Source organism: Drosophila erecta, unplaced genomic scaffold (genome assembly GCF_003286155.1).
Source record: "Drosophila erecta strain 14021-0224.00,06,07 unplaced genomic scaffold, DereRS2 tig00000021-arrow-pilon, whole genome shotgun sequence".
Classification (NCBI taxonomy): Eukaryota; Metazoa; Arthropoda; class Insecta; order Diptera; family Drosophilidae; genus Drosophila; species Drosophila erecta.
The window spans coordinates 18,125,825-18,150,814 of NW_020825198.1; the positions used below are offsets into that span (position 1 = coordinate 18,125,825).

General features: G+C 41.7%; 4 protein-coding genes across 10 annotated transcripts in view; 1 reads left to right on the plus strand and 3 right to left on the minus strand.

Annotated features, from left to right (window-relative positions):
* The first annotated feature begins 106 nt into the window (after positions 1 to 106).
* LOC6544111 (rho GTPase-activating protein 20) lies at positions 107 to 18,972 on the plus strand. 6 transcript variants are annotated; one of them, XM_015158553.2, is made up of 7 exons: positions 107 to 1,222; positions 11,286 to 11,487; positions 11,549 to 11,732; positions 12,205 to 12,267; positions 12,617 to 13,509; positions 15,804 to 16,251; positions 17,576 to 18,972. In XM_015158553.2, the coding sequence occupies exons 1-7, from the start codon at positions 774 to 776 to the stop codon at positions 18,028 to 18,030; spliced, it is 2,694 nt and encodes an 897-aa protein (XP_015014039.1). In that variant the 5' UTR covers positions 107 to 773; the 3' UTR covers positions 18,031 to 18,972. The 6 variants fall into 6 exon arrangements, with proteins under 6 accessions (XP_015014039.1, XP_015014036.1, XP_015014038.1 ...); XM_015158550.2 differs by lacking the exon at positions 15,804 to 16,251 and having other exon boundaries at positions 17,576 to 17,696; XM_015158552.2 differs by lacking the exon at positions 17,576 to 18,972 and having other exon boundaries at positions 15,804 to 17,150.
* Positions 18,973 to 19,595: 623 nt separating this feature from the next.
* On the minus strand, positions 19,596 to 21,356 carry LOC6544113 (phosducin-like protein). The gene has a single exon (XM_001973073.3). The coding sequence runs from the start codon at positions 21,235 to 21,237 to the stop codon at positions 20,407 to 20,409; it is 831 nt and encodes a 276-aa protein (XP_001973109.1). The 5' UTR covers positions 21,238 to 21,356; the 3' UTR covers positions 19,596 to 20,406.
* Positions 21,357 to 21,536: 180 nt separating this feature from the next.
* Positions 21,537 to 23,657, minus strand: LOC6544114. Its single transcript, XM_001973074.3, has 5 exons — positions 23,592 to 23,657; positions 22,692 to 23,433; positions 22,392 to 22,636; positions 22,162 to 22,330; positions 21,537 to 22,105 (listed from the first exon to the last, which is right to left on the minus strand). Exons 1-5 carry the CDS (start codon positions 23,655 to 23,657, stop codon positions 21,615 to 21,617), a joined length of 1,713 nt encoding a protein of 570 aa, XP_001973110.2. The 3' UTR covers positions 21,537 to 21,614.
* A 316-nt stretch (positions 23,658 to 23,973) lies between these two features.
* LOC6544115 (protein commissureless 2) overlaps positions 23,974 to 24,990 on the minus strand; it is a 34,272-nt gene continuing 33,255 nt past the window's right edge. For both annotated transcript variants that reach the window (XM_015157564.2, XM_001973075.3), the window contains one exon: positions 23,974 to 24,820. In XM_015157564.2, coding sequence (XP_015013050.1) covers positions 24,096 to 24,820 — 725 coding nt within the window. In that variant the 3' untranslated portion in view covers positions 23,974 to 24,095. The remainder of the gene's footprint in view (positions 24,821 to 24,990) is intronic.

A 24,990-nucleotide genomic window follows, 5' to 3' on the forward strand; every position in this document is an offset into this window, starting at 1 on the left:
AAAGCGATTTTCAAACTTAACGAACTTAACGAATACCCCTACTAACATAACATTTCTGTGGTAGTATTTTTTGAAATTTTGTGCCGGTATTTTAGCACGACGCGCTGAGCCTAAAGGTATTCCGCAGCTACCGCCGGATGGTCACACTCCGTTTTCAATATACAGCGAAAAAAGTCGTGCGTGCGGGCGAACGCAACAAAATAATTAAACACTCCCCGAAATAACACAACTAAACTAGTGCTTAACTAACCGAAAGTGACGCCAAACGCCGCGTTTTCAACAAACCCAAACGAAATGCGATAGTCGGGCGTTTAATTCAGCAAGCGAAGGGGCCAGAAGCAAGCAAAGGCAAAGCAAAGCTCCGAGGCGTTGGCCAAAAAGAAGAAAAGCGCAAAAGAAACGGAGAAACGGAGAAACGCAGTGGAAAAGAGAGACGCGAAAGAAGAGAAGAAAAAATGCATACAGCAGGAGTGGTGGCGATTTTTTAATCAAAGCTGGCTTTTCCAAGCTGCTCTTTTTGGGCTGGAACTGAAAACTAGGGCTGCGACGCGAAAAAGGGAGTCAGAAATAGTAAAAATCTGAACAACAATTTCCGAATATTGGGCAGGCGAACAATTTAGCATTCCAGCCAAGTGAACATGTTTGTGGCCAGCATAAAACCATAAAATCTGCCGAGCACATTTTCCTCTGCTCGCTGAAAAACTCGCCAGCACATACATAAACGCACACACACACACGCAAACATACACAGGCAGCAGGCAGGCAGAAAAACCATGTCCAGCTGGGCAGAACGCGTCCATAGGCGCGCCGCGGATTTGGGCAACGTGGTGACCTCCTGCGGCCACCCCGCCACCGCCCCCGCCTACCCGTACCGCCTCGAAAAGGTCAAATTCGGTGTGCCGCTGGAGGAGGTGTGCAAGCACAACAACAACATTCCCGGGCCACTGCTCGTCCTGATCCTCAAGCTGAACAAGGAGTCGCCGAACCGCCGCGATGTATTCCGCGCCCCCGGACACCAGGGCGCCATGAAGAAGCTCATACACTTCCTGCAGGCTGGTCGGCTGGTAAACGTGGACAACTATTCGGTGTTCACCATCGCCAGTGTGCTCAAGAAGTTCCTGCGCAAGATCCCCAATGGAATATTCGGGCGCAGCGGCGAGATGGAGCTGTTCGCCATCAACGATCTGCAAAACGAAGCCGAGCAAACGGAGCGACTGCACAGGTGAGTGGCAAGAAGGTGGGGCCTGCCGCTGGGGCAACCCAAAAGAATGGGGGTCGCGAAGATAGTATCAGCTACTGCAAAATTCATATACTCATATTCTTATTCATAAATATAAATTATAAATATACATAAATAAAGTAAATCTGTAATGAGATTTACACTGATTCAGCAAGTGCGGAATTTGATTGATAAGAAAAATCGAAAACAAGCCTTTGTTTTAGGGACGTATAAACAAGAATTTTTTAATTCAGTAAATATCAATTCGATAGGCGAATGATTCACCCATTCAAAAAACATATATGTTGTTGAAAGTCAATCTGTAATGCTTAAAGAATTTGAAATAGTTATTAAGCAAGCGGTCAGTAATCTCAGCAGTGAAAACCGTCATATGTACATATGTATATCAGGGACTAATTCAATGTTTAAATGAAATAAAAATAAAAATTCGTACATTTCGATAATTAAATGTCATGGGAGTCACTATAAATTTGGCAACGTCTTTAGAATGTATAAATTTAGACATTTTATAGGTTCTTCTTTGGAAACCATTACTGGTCATAAATTCTAATGTTTCTGACCAAACATAAGCGTTCCACAATACCATGAATTAATGCTAGACAAGTATGCAAGTAAATACCTGCGATTTCTTATTCAAAATGGTATTACCAATTACTTGGAACATTAGTATTCAGGTCGTGTGCCGGATTACAAGAATTTATTTACATGCTACTTTCCTGAGATTTATTTTTTGTATTTATAATTTTACAAGTTTGTAACGCACTTGCAGATCCTTTCAAGTAAACCAATGTTTTTCTCAGCTACTATTTTTGTGGCCTCGGTTGTGCGGCGCACACATAGACGTTTGCTTTTTGTTGTAGTGTAACTAGCTTGCGGTAAACTTGCTGAACCGGATCTTAGATGTACATATATAGATATAGATGTAGATTCGGTTGTTGCAGCCCCAAGAATCTTCAGGGGGAGTTAATTCACTGGAAAGCCAGCCTCTTGTTGTTTTGCTGCCTCTACTCTTGTTGTTGTTAAATCGGTGCTGTTCTTGTTGTTGTTTCTCGCCACTTGTTGACACATTTGTGTGGATTTTCACCAATTTTCACTTGAGCGTTAAGCGTTCGCTTAACCCTTAGATATGCCAGGCAATTTGCATAATTTGTGCGGCAGCAGAAAAAACAAGCAGTGGATGTTTGGTTTTATAGTAAACAGTATTACTTGCAAATATTGAACCAACATATGGTTGGTTTCCCTGAGATAAAATATACGTTAATGTAATATAATATCATATATAATAATAGAGGCTTTTTGTTACTTACAAATATACTAAACCTTAAATTTAATCAAACAATAGATCTTATCTTGCTGTTCATGAAAATTGCTTAAATTCCGATACAGAAGGCGTACTTCTTCAGAAGTACGTCGAGTTGAATGAATCAATCCTTTAAATTCCTACAAAGCATTCATTGATCTGCAGATAACTCAGCAAAGTAAAGCTTATAGAATTCCGACTGTATATGTATATATAATTAATTCGCTTTCCGATTTTCGCTGATTCACTGTGCAGCCTTGTATGGACTTTAAGAAACTTGGGATTGGAAATGTAAACAGAAGCCGCTGAAAGGGTTAAGCTTGGATTTCTTGACTCGCTTTTGGTTAACTCTCTGCCGTTGTTTGCCCATTTGCCCATTTGGCCACTTGGTCGTTTGTTGTTTTTCCTTTTGTTGCAATCGATTTCTAACCATCTGAATTAGAGCATAAAGCGTGGGCCAACACATCACAAAGAAACCAGCCCACGAACGCGGGCTCAATTAAAAGTAAACGAAATACTTAGCCGCTGCAATTTCTTCTTTAACTGAGAGGCCTGCCTGTAATTAAGAAATCGAACATTTATAGCCGATCGATTGCAATTGACGGGCCGAAATGATTTGTCTGTTTGGGCTTCCACTGGCGTTTGCCTAATTTGCCAAACACTCAGTATCTGATTGAGATGGATATGGGGTACGATGGGATACACGGATGGTAGATGCTTCTGCGTCAGCAGATCCATTGGTTACATTAAATGCCGAACACTAAACACTGAACACTGATCACTGAACACTGAAACGGCGATCGCTAAACGCCGAATGTGCGTGTAAACAAATAACGTCAGCAATAAAACATAAATTTAAAACTTCTACATGCGTAGAAATCGACCGCCAAATTATTTCATTTGGCGGGAAGCGCTCTTCGGGTGGGAAAAGCGAAAGGATTGGAAAACGTAAATTTTCAGTTTGGCAACCTGTGTGTTTCTCTACAGCAGGGGTTGAGCTAATAGCAGTGGGTTTAACTAAATAAAAATTAATAGTCGGAATTGGTTTGAAGTGTCCATTGAGAAGATTCAGTAGTTCATAAAACTATGAACATTATTAAAGAAAGGTTTATTTTAAATAGATTTTAAATTGGACAACTGCTATGCAGTAGTGATATCATATTTAAGCTAATTACGTGACTCAACATTTTACAAAAGTATTTAAATAAATTACATAAACAGTTAGCATCGTAAGTTGATATTCAGACCGAACATTGTTAAGTTTTGTTCATTGTACTATTTTCTTGACTGCTGCTGTGCGTGTGTGTAAACTTTTCAAACCTGTACAATTATATACACATTTGTTGTAATTGTTGTTGCTGCTGCGGCGTTGGCTACTTTTGTTTATTTACTTTTTGGGGGAAGGCGCAACAGCAGCAGCAGCAGCAGCAGAAACAGCAACAAGAACAACAAGAGGAGCAACAGCAATTACAACAACTGCCAGAGCTACAACAAAAACATTGGGCAATCACAATCGAATCAAATCAAACAAAATGCGCGAAAATAGCGCCTCTGCCGAAAGGAACAACAACAGCAACACCTTTAAAAATAGACACGCGTTGGAAACTTTGTATCAATTAAAAGTAAACGCAAAAATAGGAAGAGAGTGTGGAGAGGAGACGTGAGGAGAGAGGCGCAGATAGTGTTTAATTCCATCAGTTGGCACATCGTTTTTGTATTTGTGTATTTTCCAGCTGCTGGCCTTTTTGCTGTTGTTGTTGCTGCCACTATTATTGCAGCGGATCGACGTCATTGTTGCACGTTTTTGCAATAGTCCAAAAATATCCACAATCGTACGTACATACAAACGTACGTTTGTGCAAATGAATTGTGTATTGTTTTTCTTGCCGTTTTGTTTTGTGTAAATTACAAACACAGCGGATGGACGAAAAGAAAAAACCGAGAAAGCAGCTGCTGGAAGAGAGTGGTACTAGTGCTTTCTCTGTCGCCCGTCCACGCTTTTCCCGTTTTGGCGCTCTCTGCCGTGAGTCCTGTTATTCGCAACTTGTTGCCTTGCTGAAAAAGAGCTTTCGCAAGCTTTTTCCAACGCCTGTTGCTCTTCCGTTTGACTTATATCTGTACAGTTGTCAAACTCCTCGATTTTCAAGCTCTGGAATGAGATACAATTTGACCTAAGTATTTACTTTACTTAAAGTAACATGTATTTAATGGCTAATTAAATTAAAGGATATATTATTATTGTTCATTACCCCCAGTTAGGAGAAAATCAATGCACTTCTAAAAACACCTAACCAAGTAATTAACTTAAACTTCTGTAGAGCCTGGAAAAACCTCTTGTTACAAATTAGAACGTGTACGTAGAAATTTATAAAATAATAGATGAAAACATCTGTGTATGTTATAATCTTTCCGCTTTATTTCAATGCCAATTGAACACTATTTGCTAAGGATTTCAGTGCATTGATATGATATTATCAAAGAGAGCAGGGTTTAAAAAACAAATTCCAAATATTATCTTATGGTACATATGTATATTTACCATTGCAAGGATGCTTTCAGTAAATATTTGTTCAGAGACTTTGCACTGTATTGTTATAGTTTCTTTTTACAAAACTTTCACAATTGTTCAGAATTCGATCCTAAATTAAATGTTCCGCCCGATTGGCTGTTTTTTCCAGCTGCTCTTTCTCTCTTTGCTTTAATCTCTATATTCCCTATCCTTATGATTCCTCTCCTTCTTAGTCTTTGGCCATAAATAGTTAATAGGCTATTTACACAATTGCCTGGTGGACAATTGCTGATGGCCCAGGGAAAACTGTCTGCTGCGAATACTGATAAGTGCAGAAATGAGCGAGGAGCCGAGGAATAAATGAAAATTCCTACCCGCTTTTGTTGGACTAGACAAACAAATGGCAAAGACTGCAGTGCAAAAACGACAAAGCCGCATTGTCCCAAATGGCATTACCAACAATAACAACAACAACTGCAAAAACAACAACGTTCTTGTCTATAAGTCGATAAGCCGTCGTCGTCATCCGACGTCTGGAAGGGCCCCTCCCTTTCCACTCTTCCCTTCCATCGCCCACTTCCAGACGACCATGGTTTTGCTTCCTGATTATTATTATACATATATGGTTATTCACAAGCGTCGCATTGTTTTCGCTCTTTTTATATCGGTTTTTCGGTCGGGGTTGCTTAAAACAAAAGTTCTACGGATGCGAATCTAATTCTTTACAATTTGTGATTTCTGAAAAATCCCACAAAATTGTACTCACAAAAGCAAAATGGTAAACCAACATTTTACTTGACGTTTCCTATCTTTGGGTAGATTGTTATATCTTAAAAATACAACTAAGATAATTCAGAATTTAAATTGATATGAATATTGTGGAAATTTTGTAAATATTTTAAACTTTGGCGCATTAAAGTTTAACCATGAAAGTTTATTGCAACCAAATCTGTATATTATAGTATAATTTTATTGTGGAAATCTACTATTTGTTGTAGAATTCGAGGTAGAGCAGCAAATACCTCAATGGGTTGGCTAATTCTGTCTTTGTTTTATCGACTGCCACCTCAGGAGTATCCATTTGACTTTGACTTTGCATAAATAAAAACTCGAAACTGCCGCCGACGTGAATAAACAACAATGGCAAACAAAACCAATAAATGTTAAATAAAACGAGCGCAAAAAAAATGTACATATAAACAGGCGAAAAGCGTGGAAATTTACGTCAGTGAACCGCTCGGTAGGTGTTTCTTTTCTTCAAGGGTTCTCTTGGGTTCGCACTTTTCCCTCAGTGCTCAGCGAATCGCCCTGAACGTTGAACGCCGAACAACAAAACATTGCAGATGCAGCCACTAAAACATATGGCGGATATACACTGGTCATCAGGGAATTGATTTCCTTGGGGGTTGTACCAATACTTTGCCACGTCTTTAACTTTTGATAATATGTTGTTTTTGTTTGTTAAATGCTTATCTTTGTTTTTCAACAATTGGCAGTAGAGAAGGAGCAGTTGGTAGGTAGAGCTCACCCCAAAACGATTCAGTTTTATAGAAGGTAGAGTTATAGGAGGTGCAGATTTCTTACCTGCTGTCAACATACAATTTCGGTTTTGTTTTTTCCACTCCTAAGTACATATAAACTTTCAAAACTACCTAAAATTTGTATTTTCAGTCGTTTTTTTCCGATCACAGTGAAGTACAGTGTATATAGCACAGATTAACTTTTATTACAACCTTCTGGTAAAATTCTTACATCAGAGTAGAAGTAAATGTATTATCTGATGTTCATAATGGATCACCGCGATAGAAACAAACAATGGGATGTCGAGTGTATTCAGGGCATTGTCTTTAGGTTGGTTGGTGGGTCATAGTCATCATCCGTCGCATGTCGTGATGTTTGCACTTAGTATATGTATGTTGTAAACTGCTTTTTATCATCGTGCACTTGGTGGGCTGGTGTTGGAGTATTGCGTTTCCTTGGTTCGTTATTATGACGTTTTGTCTTTTGTATTCTGCCGACCAACAGCCATAAAAAACTTGCTGCCGATGCGGTTATGTTTTCGCATCTGTTGAGCGATCATAAAGCCACTTCATTCAACTGAATGTGTACTGAAGACATTCAAAAAAACATTCGAGAAACATGTCGTTAGTTGAAAAGACATTTTAAATTAGGGGAAGTCATATATCCAAATGGAAATGCCTAACATGACACGATATTTACTGACATATTGTATAAATTGTATTAGTGTTCAGTTAAGATCAGTATAAACATATTTTTTCCGTGTACCCGGTTCTCCAGTCGCGAATCTTGGGCGTGGAAGTGAACAGAAGATGCAGATTGAGCTTGTCGCAATGAATATTGATGCTGATGCAAAAATACAGAAAAAACAGAGAGGGAAGCTTCAAGATATGAGCGATACGGACAGCATAATTATAAAACTGACCGATCCGGCCTGCTTAGTAGGCAAAAAATGTTGCCGATGCGATAAGCGATCCAGAGATACACACTCATTTTCTATACTTGTAGTTCCTTTAGATACTGGATGCTCTTTGTTCACCCCAGAGCTGCGTAATGCTCCTAACAGACTGAAAAAAACTTATTCGTTTACAACCTAATCTAAATGAATCATTAGCGAAGGCGACCACATCCATTGATCCACGTATTGTTATTTTTATAGGCCTCTTCAGACGATTGCATTGTAGATAAAAACTGACCAACATTCATGCGTGAAAATGGGATTTCGAATGGTAGCGCGGAAACGCGAATGTTTTTATATTTTATAGTTAATGTTCGGAATAAATATTTAATAGCTTAAACTTCCGTTTTAAATTGGCTTCGACTCAAAGAAGGTTGTGTTTACACGATCTCAATTTACAATTATTGACACCCCATTTAGCAACTGTTTATGTCTTGCTTTCTATTTGCAATTACGAATTGTTATTTATGGACCTTTTCCTTAACCTACACTTATTGTATTGTTTTATTTAGTCGTTCAAATAAGTATTGCATTATATTTGCCTTATTTATGATCTATGCCCAGCTAATGATGACTTTCTCGCAAATCAAATTTTTCACTTCCTTATAAATTCCTCAGAAAAAACTGAATAATTCCGCATGTCCAAGCTATCGTTCAGTTGAATTCCATCTAGTATATTATGCACTTGTTCATTAATGTAGACCATTGAAGTACATATGTGTAAAAGAAAACTCAATTATCTTGTGTGTGATATTTCACTTATCACATACACAGACCTCGACAGTCGGCATAATTCACTCACTTGACTTACTCACTCGGAGCAACTGAAACCGCGACCGAGATGGAGATTGGAGATCTCCTCTCGAAAGTGTCACAAAAGCGTTGGGTTTGGGTTTGTGGGAATATCGGGAAACTGGTTTCTCTGTAGGGCATCGCATCCTCAACTTCCGAGACTTCTCATACGTAACGAACTGAAAACAAATCGCATATGTGTATCTGCAGACACATATAATATTGTGATAAAAAACTGTTACAAAAGCAAATCAAATGCGGCAAAATACAAAAAAAAAAAAAAAAAAACGAGAGAAAAAGAGGCGAATAAAAAATTGTCCGACATATTTCATTTTTATGAATGAAAAAAAAGCCAGCGAAGCAGCCAACAGCAGGGCAAAAAAACAAAGTTAACAATAAATGAAAATGATTCATCTAAATAAAATGACGAGTTTTCTGATTGTCAATGAACAATACGCAGAAGCTACGCCTGCCAAATGCTAAATATTTTCAAATTCGGAAACTATTTAGCACTGGTTCGTGGAAATAAGTGTATGCTAATGCTTTTGGCGGTTTTTTTATTGTCTTTATTTGTGTGGCTCTGTCTGTTTGGCCTATTGATTATGTAAATGAGTAGTGGCGTATAAAAACGAACTGATACGCCGCATGCGCAACGCGATTATATAAGGAAATCCATAGACCCTAATGGTCCGACGATCAATCACCAAGCAGCGAAGGTACAAAAAGGCAAAAATCATCAAATGATAAAGTTAACAATAAACCGCAATTACTCACACCATTGAGGTGCCTTTTTGGGGATTTTGGGATCGTAGGGCTCGGAAATGCGGCTCTCGGTTCAATGATATTGCTTATCTCTCCAATATCAACAGACGTAAACACTTGTTCCGCTTTCAGTTGCTGTGGTTTCTGCGGTTGTTGTTTATGCTTTTTTAACAGCATTCCACGTAATTAATGCAATTAATAAACGATTTGTACGCATTCCGCTTTATGGGCGTTAACCGGCGCCAGAACAAGCAAAAAACCAACTAACTATATACTCGTAGTAATTGATAATCATCGTTATCGGACGACATTTGGCCAAGAGTTCGAGGTGATCATTAGCTGTTGCCCCCTATTATTTTGGCCTCCAGGAGTTCAGATGCTCGCCACGAAGAAGCCGCAACATGTGTACTTCAAATGTGTATCGATAAGATAAGGTTTTATTTCCTATCTTCTATTTTAAATTTGGCCATAGCTTTTGGCGCCACGTTTTTCCCGGTTCTATTTACAATGCAATGGTGCTTTACTTGCTAGTGTTTGCTTGGCTTGGGTTGGGTCTGGTGGCATTGCATGGGTTGTTCACATCGCCTTATTGACTCGCCTGTAGTTTTCAGCAAACAAATTGGGGGATATCAATGAACTAATGTACCTGGGAACCTGTCGAAACCTTGACCAACCTTAGTAACCTTAGTAGGTTTCGATGCCAGTTCGAATAGGACTATGATTTATGTTACGATCTAATATTTATTCACCAATTTATTCGCTAAATGACAGGAAAAATATGTTTTGCATCTCTGTTTTATCGTGTTTAGCACCATTAGGTGTTCCAAGAAACCCCTGCTCAGCTCGGTCTCGGTTTTGTCTAATGACTGGTGTGGGTAATTTACAGCATTTAAGGTGCCCACCTCTCAGTTTGCCACTTAGGATTTCTCCATTTGTGACAGTTCATGCGGGCTCCATCGTCGTAGAAGTCGTCTTGGCTAATTTCTTCACTTCAATTAACTGAGTCTGGAGACATTTCAATATATTCCATTTATACTTTGAAAAACCCTATCGCTGCACTCCCTTTTCCAACTGAGATATTCATTCTAAATGCAACACTTATCGTCCCAAGCTGTCGTTTCTCTGGCTAGTCTGTTTTCCAGTCTTGCTTCTCGGGCAATTCACAGCACATCTGAAAATGAAAATAGAGCCAGACAGCCATCGCATTACAGTATAGTTCATTGTCAAGCGACTTTAGCCTTAGCCCCCACTTCGCCATCTCCTCCTGAATTTATTGTTGGATCTTGAAGTTTTCACTTTTTAAGCGCCAGCTGGGGAGAGATGGTTGTGTTGCGAGTGTTGCTTTTAAAGCATTAATTGATTGGGTTGAGTCTTATATTTCTTTCTTTTTCTCCATCGTATAGCTGGCCTGGTTGGTTTGGCTTGGTTCATGTTGGCTTTTGGTGCTGGCTTGGTCTTTTACCATCTATTTTTTGTTTTTTTTTTGGTTGGCTACCTCTATCGAGTTGTGTAATGTGGACGCTTAGGAGGCTGCCAACCAGTTTTTCTTCTTCCCCGGCCAAAGTCACCCGGCTGCAGCTGGGGGCCCGCAGACTTGGCTTAACCATTTGTTTCGAAAAATCATTAGGCACGCCAAAATGAAAGTGTGAACGGGGGAGCGCAGCGCTGAACTGAGCTGAACTGAGCTGAGCTGAGCTGCTCTGACTTTCTTTGCCGGCTCCGCTCGGCCAGGCGATGATTTCGATGGGTAACAAGCGGCGGGCAAAAGTAGAGGAGCTCACTTGAGAATGAGTCAGTGCACTTCTGTAATGGTAATAACAACAAATGGCATGAGTAACAATTGCTGTGCCAGCTCAAAAAGCTGACAACGATTTATCTCGCTATGATAACAGATCTCAACCAATATTTATAAAATCTGCAATCTAGCCCACATATGTACAGCAAAGGATTGCCACTCTGTAAGATAATAAAATTACAATGCCGAATGGGAATGAGTGTCAGGCTCACTATACAAGCAATCAAAAACGAGGAGATGATTGGGTTAACAAACGAAGGCTGATTATTCATCATCAACTCTTAGAACTGCTTGAAAACCATAAAAGTAACTTTTTAAAGATAAAGAAGCGCAGAAATATAAGAAACTCTTTTTCTCTAAGATAAATGTGCCGACATTCTTCTAAAGAACCCCTTTCTTTTTGCCTTGCAGACTCTTCGGTTCGCTGCCAAAATACACACAGCATCTATTAGTCTTACTGTTCGGCACATTCCGGGTTATCGCAAGCAATGCTGCCCACGCCTCCACCGGAATGACCAGCGAGGCGCTGGGCGTTTCCGTGGCCCCCAGCTTCTTTCAATCCTGCGTCAGCGATGGCAAAACCGCCCGCATGGAGGATGTGCTCAAGTTCAAGGTGAGCTCGGTTAACTCTGCATTACATTAACTGTTTCTAATGTCTGGTTTTTGATTTACAGGTCTCTACGAAGATCATGCAGAATATAATTGATAAGTTTGCCACACACGACATCTTTGGGCGCGACAACTACGAGTACTACGCCCGCGTCACAGGACGCATTCTCAAGGTGCAGGACGAGTGGATATGCAGCTTTCAGTATCCACCACCGCCACGTGGCAAGTTGGCTCAACAAAAATACGCATGTGAGTGGTGCAAGTGGATTTTTAAATTTAACTTAGATACGCTGGGAATGTGAAAAGTTCCCCAGAATAACTTTGCTATCAATGTATGTTTAAAAATATATGAATAAAAGTTTTTATTCATTAAATAGGAATTTAAAATAATTGAATCAATGTAAACAATCTAAATTTGAAAATAATAACGTTCATAAATAGTCACTTAAATTACTTGTACTTTTTGAAATGATATCCGTTCCTTTGCTTATGCTGCCAGAAGATTTACTGCACAGCAAATATTTACTCGTATGCTTAAACTAGGTATTGCTTAACAAACTAATTTGTCGATGAATTATTTAGAAGCTGACTCATTCCATTGAGAGTGTCCTTAATCGATTTATTGATTGGTTAAATAACTTCGCGTTCGGTCTTCTGTCGAAGCAATGAAAATTCCACACATATTCTCTTGCTAATAAGTTTTTATCGCTTCTCCCCACAGTGCAACATTCTTTGGAGGCGGAGAAGACCTGGCTGCAGTGCCAATGCGAGCGTTGGGGCTTACGTGAGTACCTGAAAAGTGTTTACCTATCCGTAGATATAGCTAGAATCATACTCTATTGTGCTTTGCTTCTGGAATCTCCACCTCTATTTACTCTACACACTGTCCGATCTAACTTCTGTCTGTGTGTGTGTGTGGGTGTGGGGGGAAAATGCGATCGATAAACATGTATCTGATACCTTATTAGCTCATCTTTGGTCATCTGGTGTCCCGGAAAGATAAGCTTTTAGCCCCACCCGCACTGCACCACCCATTCTATAGCTTTGTGCCGCATGCCCAGTAGTTGTTTGCACCCCTCTCATTCTGACGAGTCATCCAATGCATTTGTTAACCCCCTGCCGACCTGATTTAGTGGCCCAGGAGGAGTCCCGCTCGACGCCTGCATTGCTGACCAGCTCCAGTTCCGCGTTGGAGAACAGTGTCTTGTCGCTGGGTGTTTCCCCCGAGCACTCGTTCATCGAGAGCTGCGCCCGTCTCTCGGTTTCGCTGGAGGGACCCGGCATCTATGCCATGACATCGTCTCCGTTGCCGGCGAAGCGGAATGGCAATGGCAATGGCAATGGCAACGGCAACGGCAATGCCACGGACTACGACTATGATGACTATGCCGACGACGATGAGGACAACGATGAGCTGGACGGCGTTCACGATTTTGGAGCCGAATTGGAGATCAGTAGCATAGCTCCGCCGCAGGGAAGTCGTGGCATCTATCGCCACAAGCAGCGTGCCCAGCAGCCACACCACTATCAACAACAACAGCAGCAGCAGGTGCCGCCTCAGCACCAGCGGGACTACGATGAGGACGACGACGACGATGAGGATGAGATGACGTTTGTGAAGCGTCGCTATCGACAGAATAAAAAGAAGCCGGCGCCGCCAAGCAGCAGCCATCATCAGAGGCGATTGCGCACTGGAACCAAGAGTCTCGATGGCGGAGGGGAAAGGCGCACGGGATCGGGAGCAGCGGGAGTATCAGGAGGAGGTGCTTCAGGTCCAGGAGTTGGCAATCCCACGCCTCCCAAGCTCAAACAGCGAACGTGCAGCCGCTGCAATCGGGGCATTCGGCACAGCAGCTCCTGCAGCTCCAATTCCGCCGGAGCAACTGGCTCTATCGGCGGTGGAGGAGGCAACGGAGGCTCGGGAGCCGGTAACGGAGGAGGCGCCGAGGGCGGCATGACCATGGAGGAGCTGAGAGCCGTCAACCGATATGCGGAGAGCACCAAGAGCCTCTCGTATCTGCCACAGGTGAGGGACGATTTCTTGCTGGGCTCACGCATTTCCGTTTGAGATCTTGCGACCGTTGTGTAGAACGTACCATCTATTATATAGATCCTAGGTCTAACCCCTTTGCAAATGCTCGAATTTCTTTTAAGTTTTGGTTTCTTTTTTCCAGGAAAAGAAAAAGAATCAAGAACCAAGAATATATTAGTATTTAAGTTTTCTCTTTTTATTTCTTCCATTTTCTGTTGCGAATTTTTGATTTATTGTAATTGAACCTTTTGTAATACCTTAATTTAATTTCTTTTGTTTCTTGTGTTTGAATTTTGTCAATTGGAAATGTTATCTACCCTAATCTTTCTATCACTCACTTCTACTTTGACTCTCTTAACTCGAATCACACAACAAATTGCTCAAGTTTGTTTCATTTTGGAAATGTTTGCCTAGTTTTTCTAATACTTTCATAGTCTAACAAATCAATTTGCGCCTGCCAACGAAACTCAACTACTACTTACACAAAAACAACAATCAACAACACATTAAGACTTAAGAATTTGAAGAATCTAAGCCCTCACACCCTTTACACCCCCAAACTGTACAAAAAGTACAAAAAAAAAGAAGAAATCATTATACTTCACCAAAACTCTGTAAAAAAGGACTAAAACGGAGCAAAAATTGATTGAATACTTTTCATTTTACATTGTATGTTTATATTTTAATTTTATTTTTCCATTTTTATTTTTGTTCAAACTTCTCTTACAAAGAAAAACCAAACAAAGCAAAAAAGAAAAAAAAAGAAAACGCCTAAAAACGAAAACAACAAAATGTGAAACCTTTTCAACAAAAACATAAAAACATTATATAAATACATTTTCTATGCCCAAAGACCTATTTTCACTAAATAAAAAACGAGTGCTATACAATGTTGCAACAAAATAAACCTAAACAACAAATTGCGTATTTTATAATTAACAAATTGGGATTGCCAAATACGAATGCAATAAGAGAAGTTTATAGCAATTGGATATAAGTTCGTTCTAGAAGATAATGGAGTTGTAAATACTAAGGATAGAATTAGTGACAGCAGTTCAAGTGTCCTAAAATTAGTAATCAGTGTTTTCTATCTCTGGAATAGGAAATGCCATATTCTAGGCCAGTTTTTATTAGATTGGCTTTAATCAAAAGTATCTGTTAGGCAGCTTAATAAGAAACGAATGTTATGGATCCTAAAGAATCGCTTATGGACAAAAAGAACTTGGAATAAGTATTGCAGAAGTATACCAGCCTTTTCAAAAACTCTTGACACCACATATAAAGTAGTTATCTCTAGATGTAGCACACCATGTACACCTAGTTATAATTCGTGTTATGTGCTCACTCTTATCATTTGCTGTACAAACTGAAGTGAAGGTGGCATATCGGAAATAACTAAACCAATGTATCATAAGCTACCGGCATAATTTCCTTTGATTTTGTTGTAATTGTTACTTTGTACCATATTTGTAGACCCCTAAGCTACCCGAATATTGTTAACTGTGCACCATTTTAATTTTGATTCGTTGTCGCTTGGCTATCTGTCCTATGTAGCGTAGATGCCTGCTTTTATCATGCCTGTTTTGTTTGTATGTCTTTGCTGCACCTTGCATAATAGTTGGTAGTTAAGTCGTAACCAAATAACATTTAGTTGTTAAGCAGAATAAGAAAACACGAGAATACGAAAACATCATCATGCGAATACTACAAAACACGAGCCGAAAACCCAAAACTGCATTTGTAATTAATCTTATTTTTGTCGGAATTTAAATGTTGTTCTTTCCACCTCAAGATAAGCAATCAAGCGCTTGTTGGCGGTTTTTTCACTGAATGTTTCTATACCTAATTAAAATGGTCTTGTTTAGAGTATTTGGGGTATTCGTGGTAAAGTTAAGCTGGATTAAGGATTTTCTTTCTTCATCTTTATTTTGCGGTGAATACCCTGTAATATTCTCTCCATCATTTTGTATAGTCTTGCACTTTTTTCCACTGCGCTGATTTTGCTGCATTTTATATATCACATAATCTTGTTAACCCATTTTCTTTTGTGAATTTCATTTTTTTTGTTTCAAAGATTTTAATTTGGCTTTTCAATTTTTTAAATTAAGTGAATCAAGCTAAAGTTTCAGCTAGCTAAAAATCAAATTTCAATTGCCAAAAACTCTAATGCGATAATTTTGAATCCCCCCTCGTCTTTCCACCAACAACTACAACCACACGACAACAACATCAACCAACAAACAATAAATGCCATGTCGAAACATATACGAAATGGGAAAATGTGTTAGGTCCATGAACGCCAAACCGCACGCATGCGCACCCGCTCCGAGTGGTTCCTGGGTCCCCGGGACGCGGTGGTCACGCTGCAATTGCCGGCGGACACGTGCAGCAATTGCTGTTTGGCCGCAGCCGCTGGATATTTGGGCGGCGGCAGCACCAGGGACATGCGACAGGCTCAAACGGAGGGCGAACGCAATCAGGCGGCCTTGCTCTATCACTTTTACCGCAGGCAGCAGCAGCAGCAGCAGCAGCAGCAGGAGCAGGAGCAACACTATGACGATATGATGGATACGGAGGATAGCTACGGACAGCAGAAGGAGCAGCAGCAGCAGCAACAGCAGGAGCAGCAACAATTACATTCCAAGGGTCTACTAAGACCACCGCCCATGCAACATCAGCATCAGCATCAACAGCAGCAGCAGCAGCAACGTCGCCTGCTGCTGGACGTCAATTCGGGTAGTTATAACGCTGGACTAACTACGCTCACCACCAACAACACTCATTTCGGCGACGATCTGGCCAACTATCTACACGAACCGCTCAGCAGCACATGCTACTACTCCAGTCAATGCTTGAACCGGCTGCCACCTGTTGTCGTTGTGCGCGAGGAGCAACTGGTGGAGGTCACCGATAGCGATGGCGACTCTCTGGACGGCGGTGGCTTGCACACCCTGCAGGCCCAAGAGTTGCAGCATCACGTGGAGCCCAGGCAGGCGGCAATGTTGCTGCTGCGGCACTCGACGCCGCAGCAGCAGCATCGCAGCAGCATGGGCTCGTCCTTGTACCAATCCTTTGACGTGACCTCCGCCGATCTGAGCCAGGGCAGCAGCCACAACAGGAGCGGCCACAATAATAGCAACAATAACCACAACAACAACTTTGCCACAGTCGTTTTCAATGTTTTGGACTTTTTGTTTTGACGAAAAAAGAAGAACGCAGTGAACAAATGCGAGCTGAGCAATCGGAATGAAATGTCTTGTGTTTTGTAGCTACCAATTGCATCCAATCATAAATTTTGCTCATGTCCAACTAATGCTAAACATACATACGTTTAAGTTTTTTATTTATTTTCGTGTTGTTGAAAGGAACTCAAAGTGTTTATCATGCCCACATAAGTATTAAGATGGAATCAAAGCGGAATACGCAACCTAATATTAATTTCCCTAACCAAGCATGATAGGCCAAGATTTCTGTGTTGTCCCCACCAGCCCATCGGAATTTTGTTAAGTGTACCTTTTAATTTGTATTATTTTTGATTTAGCTGTCAAATAATTTAGTTATTTATTCGTATTTTGTACTTTGCTCCCATTTATCCATTTATGATTTTGCTTTGTAACAATAAACTTTTTTATTTATTTATACTGTGTATAACCGAAATCGAAATATGTTGAAAGCTTTTTGTGTTGTTTTTTGTGTGTTTTTACACTCGATACACCCGACATGTGATACATGCATAATTACGTGTGTTGTACTTGTTGTTGTTCGATTTTGCCTACTAACCCCGAGTTTTGTGTGTTTTGTCCACATTTCGTACACTAATTGTTAACGTTTTTGTGAGTTGTTGTGGTCGGAACGCCCACAGAGACGGTCAGCAGCAGCAACAACCACAGCAAACGAGAGTAGTAAGCCATATAACATCAAGAAAGCGCCTCAACCACAAACCAACACCAACATTCACTTGCTCTACTCCCAGACCTCCGAATGAAACAAATGAACTCATCAGCAATATTATTTCTCCTCTTTTTCTTTGTCCCAACCTTATGTCCGCACCCGATTTTAGTTGGCAACATCCGTTTGAGTAACAGCGCCGAGTCCATTCAGTATGCAGCCCGACGACCGGTCGCCAGTCTTGGCCTCAATCCCAGCCTCGGGGGCGCCATCACCACCACCACCCACAATCCCACCACCAGGCGGCTGCTCATCAATGTGCCGCGCCAGTATCGATCCTCGCTGCGGCGGAACAAGGAGAAGCAGATCGGCGGCAATAGTCAGAGCAACAGTAGCAATAGCCTGGGCAGTGATCAGTTGACCGGAAATCCTGGAGCAGCTGCAGGATCGGCCGGCGGAGTTCCGGTGCTAAACAAACCCCTACTGATGGTGGGCCTTCTGCCGGGAGCCGAGCAGCCACCATCCGTGAGGAACTCCATTGCCGAGTGCGGCATCTCGACGCCGGATGCAATGGACGTGGGTATGGAGTGCAGCACCACGCTGAGCTTCAAGCCGCCGCGGCTGTAACAAGGACAACAGCCCATTCAACCGAAGGCTAAGCACACCCAGGAAGCCTCGGCCCATAACTATGTTAAGATCTAACCATTTTTTAATACGTATACATACTTCCAACTCAAACCCACACACAAGAGCGGGAGTGCCGAAGAAATCTATAGAGATTTAAATGAAATGCTACTGATCCAGCTGGCCGGTGTGTTTATCTGGCCAGTTAAATCTCTGGAGATTTCGGTGGCTTCCCAAAATAACATCATACATTAGGTTATTGTTAACGATATATGTATTTAATGTGTATAGCAAGAAAAGGCTGATTTTCTTTAGTTAAACAAACAAAACAAAAAACATGAAAAGCGAACGAATGAAAACAAACAAACAAACAATTTACAACTGAAACTAACTATATTATGCAACAAATTGCCAAATTTTATTCAGCATTCATTTCGTTGTGTAAATTAGGTTGATTTTACACTATTGATTATGTTTTAGCCAAGAATCTCTCAAACTTGAACATTGTCAAGGCAAAACTAAACGAAATTTTCACCTGATCGCAAACCGAAACAACGATACAAAAAGCAGAAGAAATTCGAAACTCTTTAGCATCTGAACAATCCAACCAATCGATTCGAGTCAATCGAGGCCGACTCTCTGTCTTTATAAAAACCACTATAAATGCTCTAGGCTTTGCAAATTGAAACTAATCAAATGAATGGAGCTCTTCAAAGGCAATCATAGATCCGAATACAGATATACCCGATATATCATTTTTGATACAGTGAAGTACAAAATCAAAACTAAACAGAAACCAAGCGAAAATATCTAATACAATTCTACATTACTCTTACAAAGATAGAAACAACAAAACTTAGCATTTAATATCTAGATAAGCGTTTTCAAATTAAACTTGTAACTGCGAAAGGAAATCAATATGTAAATCGGATGTTATTTCAATGATGTTATCGTTAATAGTGCTATGTGTACATATATGCGTGTATGTCTATGTGTCCAAGATATATCTAATATGTATATTAACTAAACGATATGGTAAACAGCCCTTCCCGCGGGGAAGCAGAACCGCCAAACAACAGCTAAAACAGATGAGATAATTCCATTTTATATAGAATCTGATTTAGCGAATCCTCTACGACTAGTTACTAATAGTACCAATCCATGTAAAGTCTCCAGAAGGTCCGAAAGGATCCTCTCCAGATTGATTTCCACTGCCCCGCCACTAGAGTTCTGTTTCCTCTTCATCCCAGACTTGGAGATTTTTCAGCTTTCATTGAAAAATTCTTTGCGAAGTTAGGGAAAGAAACAATTTCCTCGCTGTGTTTGACCACATTTGGTGTGTTTCTTAAATTGAATTTACATAATTAATCTAAATGTTAGCTAAGGAAATAAAACGAATACAAAAAAAGCAACTTATTTTGCCATTTCATACGTAGTATGAAACGCATCTATTAATTTGTAAAAACTAGTATTTAAAGCTCTGAATGTTGCCCAGAACATAGGAATGAGAAATTCAAGAAACACCAATTTGTTGACTAGCAAAACAAAACAAAAACAAAAAAAAAGAATTTTATCGACATCATTTTTATTGCTGTATATGTGTAGGCTATAAGCTATAAAATATATAATTGTATAAATCTTACGGAGTACGAGTTCGAGTGAAGTACATTCATTAGCCACTAAATACTATTATATAAATATAAATCGTGTTGTATATGATGACAGAATGGTTATAGATATACGCTATATTTAGTGAGCAGGATCTGTTCCATATATTTTCAAGTGCAAAATGCATTTCGAATACATTTTTCAAATATTTTTAATTTAATTTTATGATTTTTTGATTTACCCAATTTAGAGACATTTTCCATTTTGTGAAAGTTGCACTTTAAGAACTTCTGTATACAAAAAACAAAAAAGAGAAAAGAATCATACATATAATGTAACTAATTACTGAATGGAAAAAATAAATAATTCAATTGCAAAATCAAAAAGAAGGGCGGGCTTAAGTTCTCTTAAATGCTAATCTTACGAACACATATTTGGTCAAAATTTGCGGATAATTCTAAGCCCCAGGCTTAAACTGCCAAGTAACTCGGAGATTCCAAGAAGTCGTGTTAGTTTCTTAAGTCAATACAAATTATTTTGATTATATTAACATTTTAGACGACTGTTCGGGATTTAATGCAGATAAAACAAAGATAGGGACCTAAAAGGTTTGGCTATCTTATTAAAGTTTAGTTCTCAGCAATCTTGTTTCAAAAAAAATATTTCCAGCCTAGTTGGAAACATCCACTTCGCTTTCTATAATTTAATGGGTCCAGCCGTGGGATAAGCCTCGAATAAGTTACTTGTCAGTTTATAAACCCAGCTACCTTCTCAATTGTAGAGAGCCCTGTCCACTATGATGCCGTGCTCGATTAGAAAACTCTCCACGTCGGAGGCGAAGAAGTCGTCGCTGAGGTCATCGGTAAGCCGCACGAAGTTTCCGATGACCGCTTGGGCCTTGTAAACCAGGAGGGCTGGTAATCCTTTGGTGCGGAAGTCCCTGCTCATTCCGGCCACGGAACTGCAGATCTTGGCGAACTTAATGGACGGATAATCGCTGGCCAGACTGTCCAGGCATTTGTTCAGGGTGGCACAGGCGGCCAGTTGTCGTTCGTATATGTGGATGATGATGGTGGTGTGCTTGTTCTCCTGCTCGACGCAGGCGAGAAACTCCTCGTGGCTGGTCAGCTGTTGCACCTGGCCAAACTGCTGGTGATGTCCCGTCTGCCGCAGCATCTCGGCCATCCGCTGTTTCTGGTACTGCTGCAGGAAGTCCTCGCTCATCAGTTCGTCAAGCTCGGCGTCCAGTTCCTCCTGCCGCTTGCGCTCCTCGTCCTCCGCCGACGTTGTCGTCGTAATAGTGAGCTTCTTGGCCAGCGCCAGACGTTGACGCTCGGTTTCATCCCGGCGCTCCGCCTCCAGCTGCTTAAATCTCTGCCAGTCCTTGACCACGCCTTTGGGACCCGTGTTCGTGGAGCTCTGCTGCCGGAATCCACCCGCCGGAGTCGCATCCGGATTTGTGTCGATGGTCAGACCGGAGGATCGGGATTTCCCGGATGCTCCCTTGGATTCGTCGCCCTCATCGCCGTTGTCCTCGCCCTCGCTGCTACTGCAGTAGTACTCCAGTTTCTCGCCCAGTAGCTTGTCCTCCAAGGTGGCCATGATGGTTAATTACCGAGTTTTTACTTTAATTTACAATTTAATTAGTCTGGATTAACAACCAATGGTGTATCGATAGGTCGATTGTTGTAAATTGCACGCAATACCGATATTACAGTTTCGATAGTACACCATTATTAGTATGATGGTATTTTCTCCGAATTTTTATGTTAGTATTTAATAATATTTTGCTAGTATGTACTTTCGAAGACCACGAAATTCAAAATTGCTTTTCAAGTTATTATCCATTTTTATTATTTATAATATAGTTTTGGAATAATTATATTCATATTATTCTTTCTTTTGTTCTTTTCATATTTTTCCTTAAACATATTCTAAAGTTTCATTTTACAGTGAAAATAATTAAGTAAAATCTTAAATCAGTATCTATTTTTATGGGTCTTTCGAATTACATCGAAAATTTCCTTGAGCTTTTCCGGCACAGTAAAGTCCGGCATTATTTGCTCCATGCTATTGAAGTCGGCCTTTTCCAACTCGTCGCACGAGTCATCCGATCCAGACTCATCAGCTAGAGCCAATCTTTCGGCGAAGGAGACAATTCCGCACCAGGCGCGGAAATCCAAATCTCCCGATCCTCGGGGATCGTAGCCCAGCATTCCTAGTGTGCCTTGCACATTTTCCTCGGTGCCATGGAACTCCAAGACATCCTCGAGAGCTTGCGGCAGACTCTGCCAGACGAGGGTTCTTTCCCGGTATGTGTATTCCGGCAGCTCATCACTCCCCATGGCGGCCAACTCGCTTTCCGGCTCCTCGATTCTACTCAAGTACTTTAGAAATACTCGCTTATACAGCTGTTTTCTCTGATGCGACACCCAGACGCACTTGCTCAAATAATCCCAGGGCGTCATATCTGAATGAGTAACTTTAGCAGAGCTTATCTCTTTAAAATATTTGAAGCATACTGACTTTTTAGCATGGATAGGTCCATGGGTACATCGAATCTGGTCGCTGATTTGGAGAACTTTCGCGGCATTTTGGACGTTGTTTCTGGTGGAACTTTATCATCGACGGGCTTCGACACAGTTTTCGGTTTTGGTGGCATGTACTTAATGGCCTCTCGAAGAGCTCTATTGAGCTGCAGGAAATGGATTCACGCTGTTAAGAACAATAGCAAGACTTGAAATAGTTTCACTTACGTATCTTCCAAAGGTGTTTTCTATAAGATCCACATCTAGGTCGGTCTTCAGCGCCTGGAAGGCTTCATCGGTGAGGAAACTGCCCTTGAGGAGGATCGGTTCTCGCTCAGTTTCTCGCTTATCCTTGGGCAACAAGGTGAGTGAGTTGGGTATCAAACTTGGTCTGGTGCTGGGATTGAGCGAATCAGGACCCAGAGCAGCCACCTGCGTCTCGGGATCCTCACTTAGGTGGAATGTGGTGGTGGCTTTAATTTGGAAAAACGATATAATCAACTCAATAGATTGTTTAGCGTTTCCCACCTTGAGCTGGCTTCAACTTCTTGCGCTTCTTGCCCCTGCGCACATCCTCGTCGCTGAGCTCGTGCTCATTGATGCAGGTTTTGGGCTTGGCCTCCAGATCATTGCTGGCATCTCCGCCGGGTGCCAGACTTGCGGTGCCCAGCGAGGACTTCGGCCTCTGCTCGTTGGAGGGCTGCCTCTTTGGTTTCTTGTCCTCGTTCGCACCGGCACTCTTGGGCTTCTTGTCCTCCTCCAGGCCGCTTTGGGTCAGCTCCGAACTAGGTTTCCAGTAGAGCGTCTCCTGGGAGTGGGATCTGCGCAGGTCCAATATGATCTTCTTCCGCTTTATATTCTCGTGTTTGCCCCATTCCGGAGTAATGCATCGTCGATAGAAGGAGCCGGCACTGGTTCTGGTATGAATACTCGTTACCGTGGGTGTCGGCGTCATCGGACGCGAATCCGTTTCCGCATATCGCCGGAACAGATCCTCCGGAATATTATCCGCCTCATGGGGCTGCAGCTCCGGCTCCTCAGGAATCTTATCCTGTTTTCCGTGCTGCTGGCCTTTGCCCTCGATCGCCAACGATGTCTTCAGCTGGTTGATCACATCCTTTACCCCGGATGGCGCGGGATGGTTGCACAGCACCGAGCATCCCTTGGCGAAAGGATTGAAGAGTCCTCCAAACGGACGCAACGACAGCGGCATGGGCGTGGCCTCAAACTTGAGAGGCATTCGCGATATATCGCCATGCTGATTTTTGCGCTATTAAAACAGGAGTACTTTAATTTCCACACAGAACACAAATTTGTACAAATTTTCACTAAACTCTTATCTTAAAGTAATAATCCCATGTGTGTATTTTTTCCTTTTAAAGTCAGAAAGGCAAACTAAATACATTCGAGTAATGATGGGTTCCTTACTTTCTTTAAATACTTGACATGCCTCTTGGGCGTGGGAATTAATCCAGTACGTGTTGTGGCGCTCATAGCTACTATTAAATAGACTGCGAAGAAAGCCGGGGATGGCATCCATAAAACATTTTGTTTAGTTTCCATAGTAATTAGTGGGGGCGATGTATTTACTTGCTTTTATTGATTTTAAGCGATTTCTACTCACGTTTATCAGCAAACAACCATGGTACCTAAAAACACCTAAATTATTTTCTATGTTATGAATACCAGCTATTTAAATGGGCAAACTAAAAAATATTAAAATATTAAAGCAATTTGAAAAATGTTCTATTTGTTCTGACCATGGCCCAGTTTCTCCCAAAAACACTTTAAGTTTGAAACAAAAGGCATCACAAAACAACGCATGTTTATTATGTCCGTGTCTTACAACTAACAACTCTTGGGATATGCATAACGTAGGGAATACCCTCTAGGAAGGATTAGTCAGGCAGCTTAAATGCTCTATATGGGTTCTCAGTAGAGGGAACCGCGGTGATGCAGATGCCTGAGGCGTTGGTCCAGCAACTGGCGCTCGTTGGACAGTGAAATCGTGGAGGAGGAGCGATGCAGGACGGGCAGGATGGTGGTACTTCCGCCGCCATGGACTCCGTGAGCTCCTGTACCGTGAATGGCAGGACCGGCTGCCTCCGATGGACCCACTCCGGCGGTGTTTCCCACCGCCCGGGATCTGAGCAGATGATTCCTGAGCGGCGACTGCCGGCGCACCGAGTTATTGAATGAGATCTGCAGGGAGAGACGCTTCTGGGACAAGGAGGCCAGATGCTCCGGCGACAGTTCGATCACCTGGGGAGGAGCAGCTGCCGCCGCCGCCGCTGCCATCGCAGCCGCTGTGGCGGCACTGTAACTGGGCAGCGACGAGGTGGGCGAGGAGTTGCCACAATTGCAGGTGGTCGAGGCCAGCGACACATTATCCGCTGCAGCATCAGCACTCGCCATGTTCGTCTCCACCAGGCTGTAGCCCACGGCCTGCTCCTTGCCGGTCTCGTTGCACTCGAAGATCTTGATGATGGGCACCATGGCGGGGGTCAGGATGATGCCCGCCTTCCGGAACTCCTCCAAGGCATCGTCGTACGTGGGCAGTCCGGACACAATCGTATACGAGGGCAGCGACTCCGCCTCGTAGTCCGGCGGACAGCGGCGGCAGATCTCGATGGTTGGATCGCTGTGGTTGGCACGGTCTGCAGAAAAGGAAGGAGAACGCTGCGGTCAACTACATTGAGTTTATAAAATATTACAATGTATTTCCATCATGGAACGCTTACAAGTTTTAAAGAGATTTCTGTAGCGCGTTTCCCTAATTTTCGGCTTACAAATAGTTACTGGTAGTTACCTATTAGTTGAGCTTGGT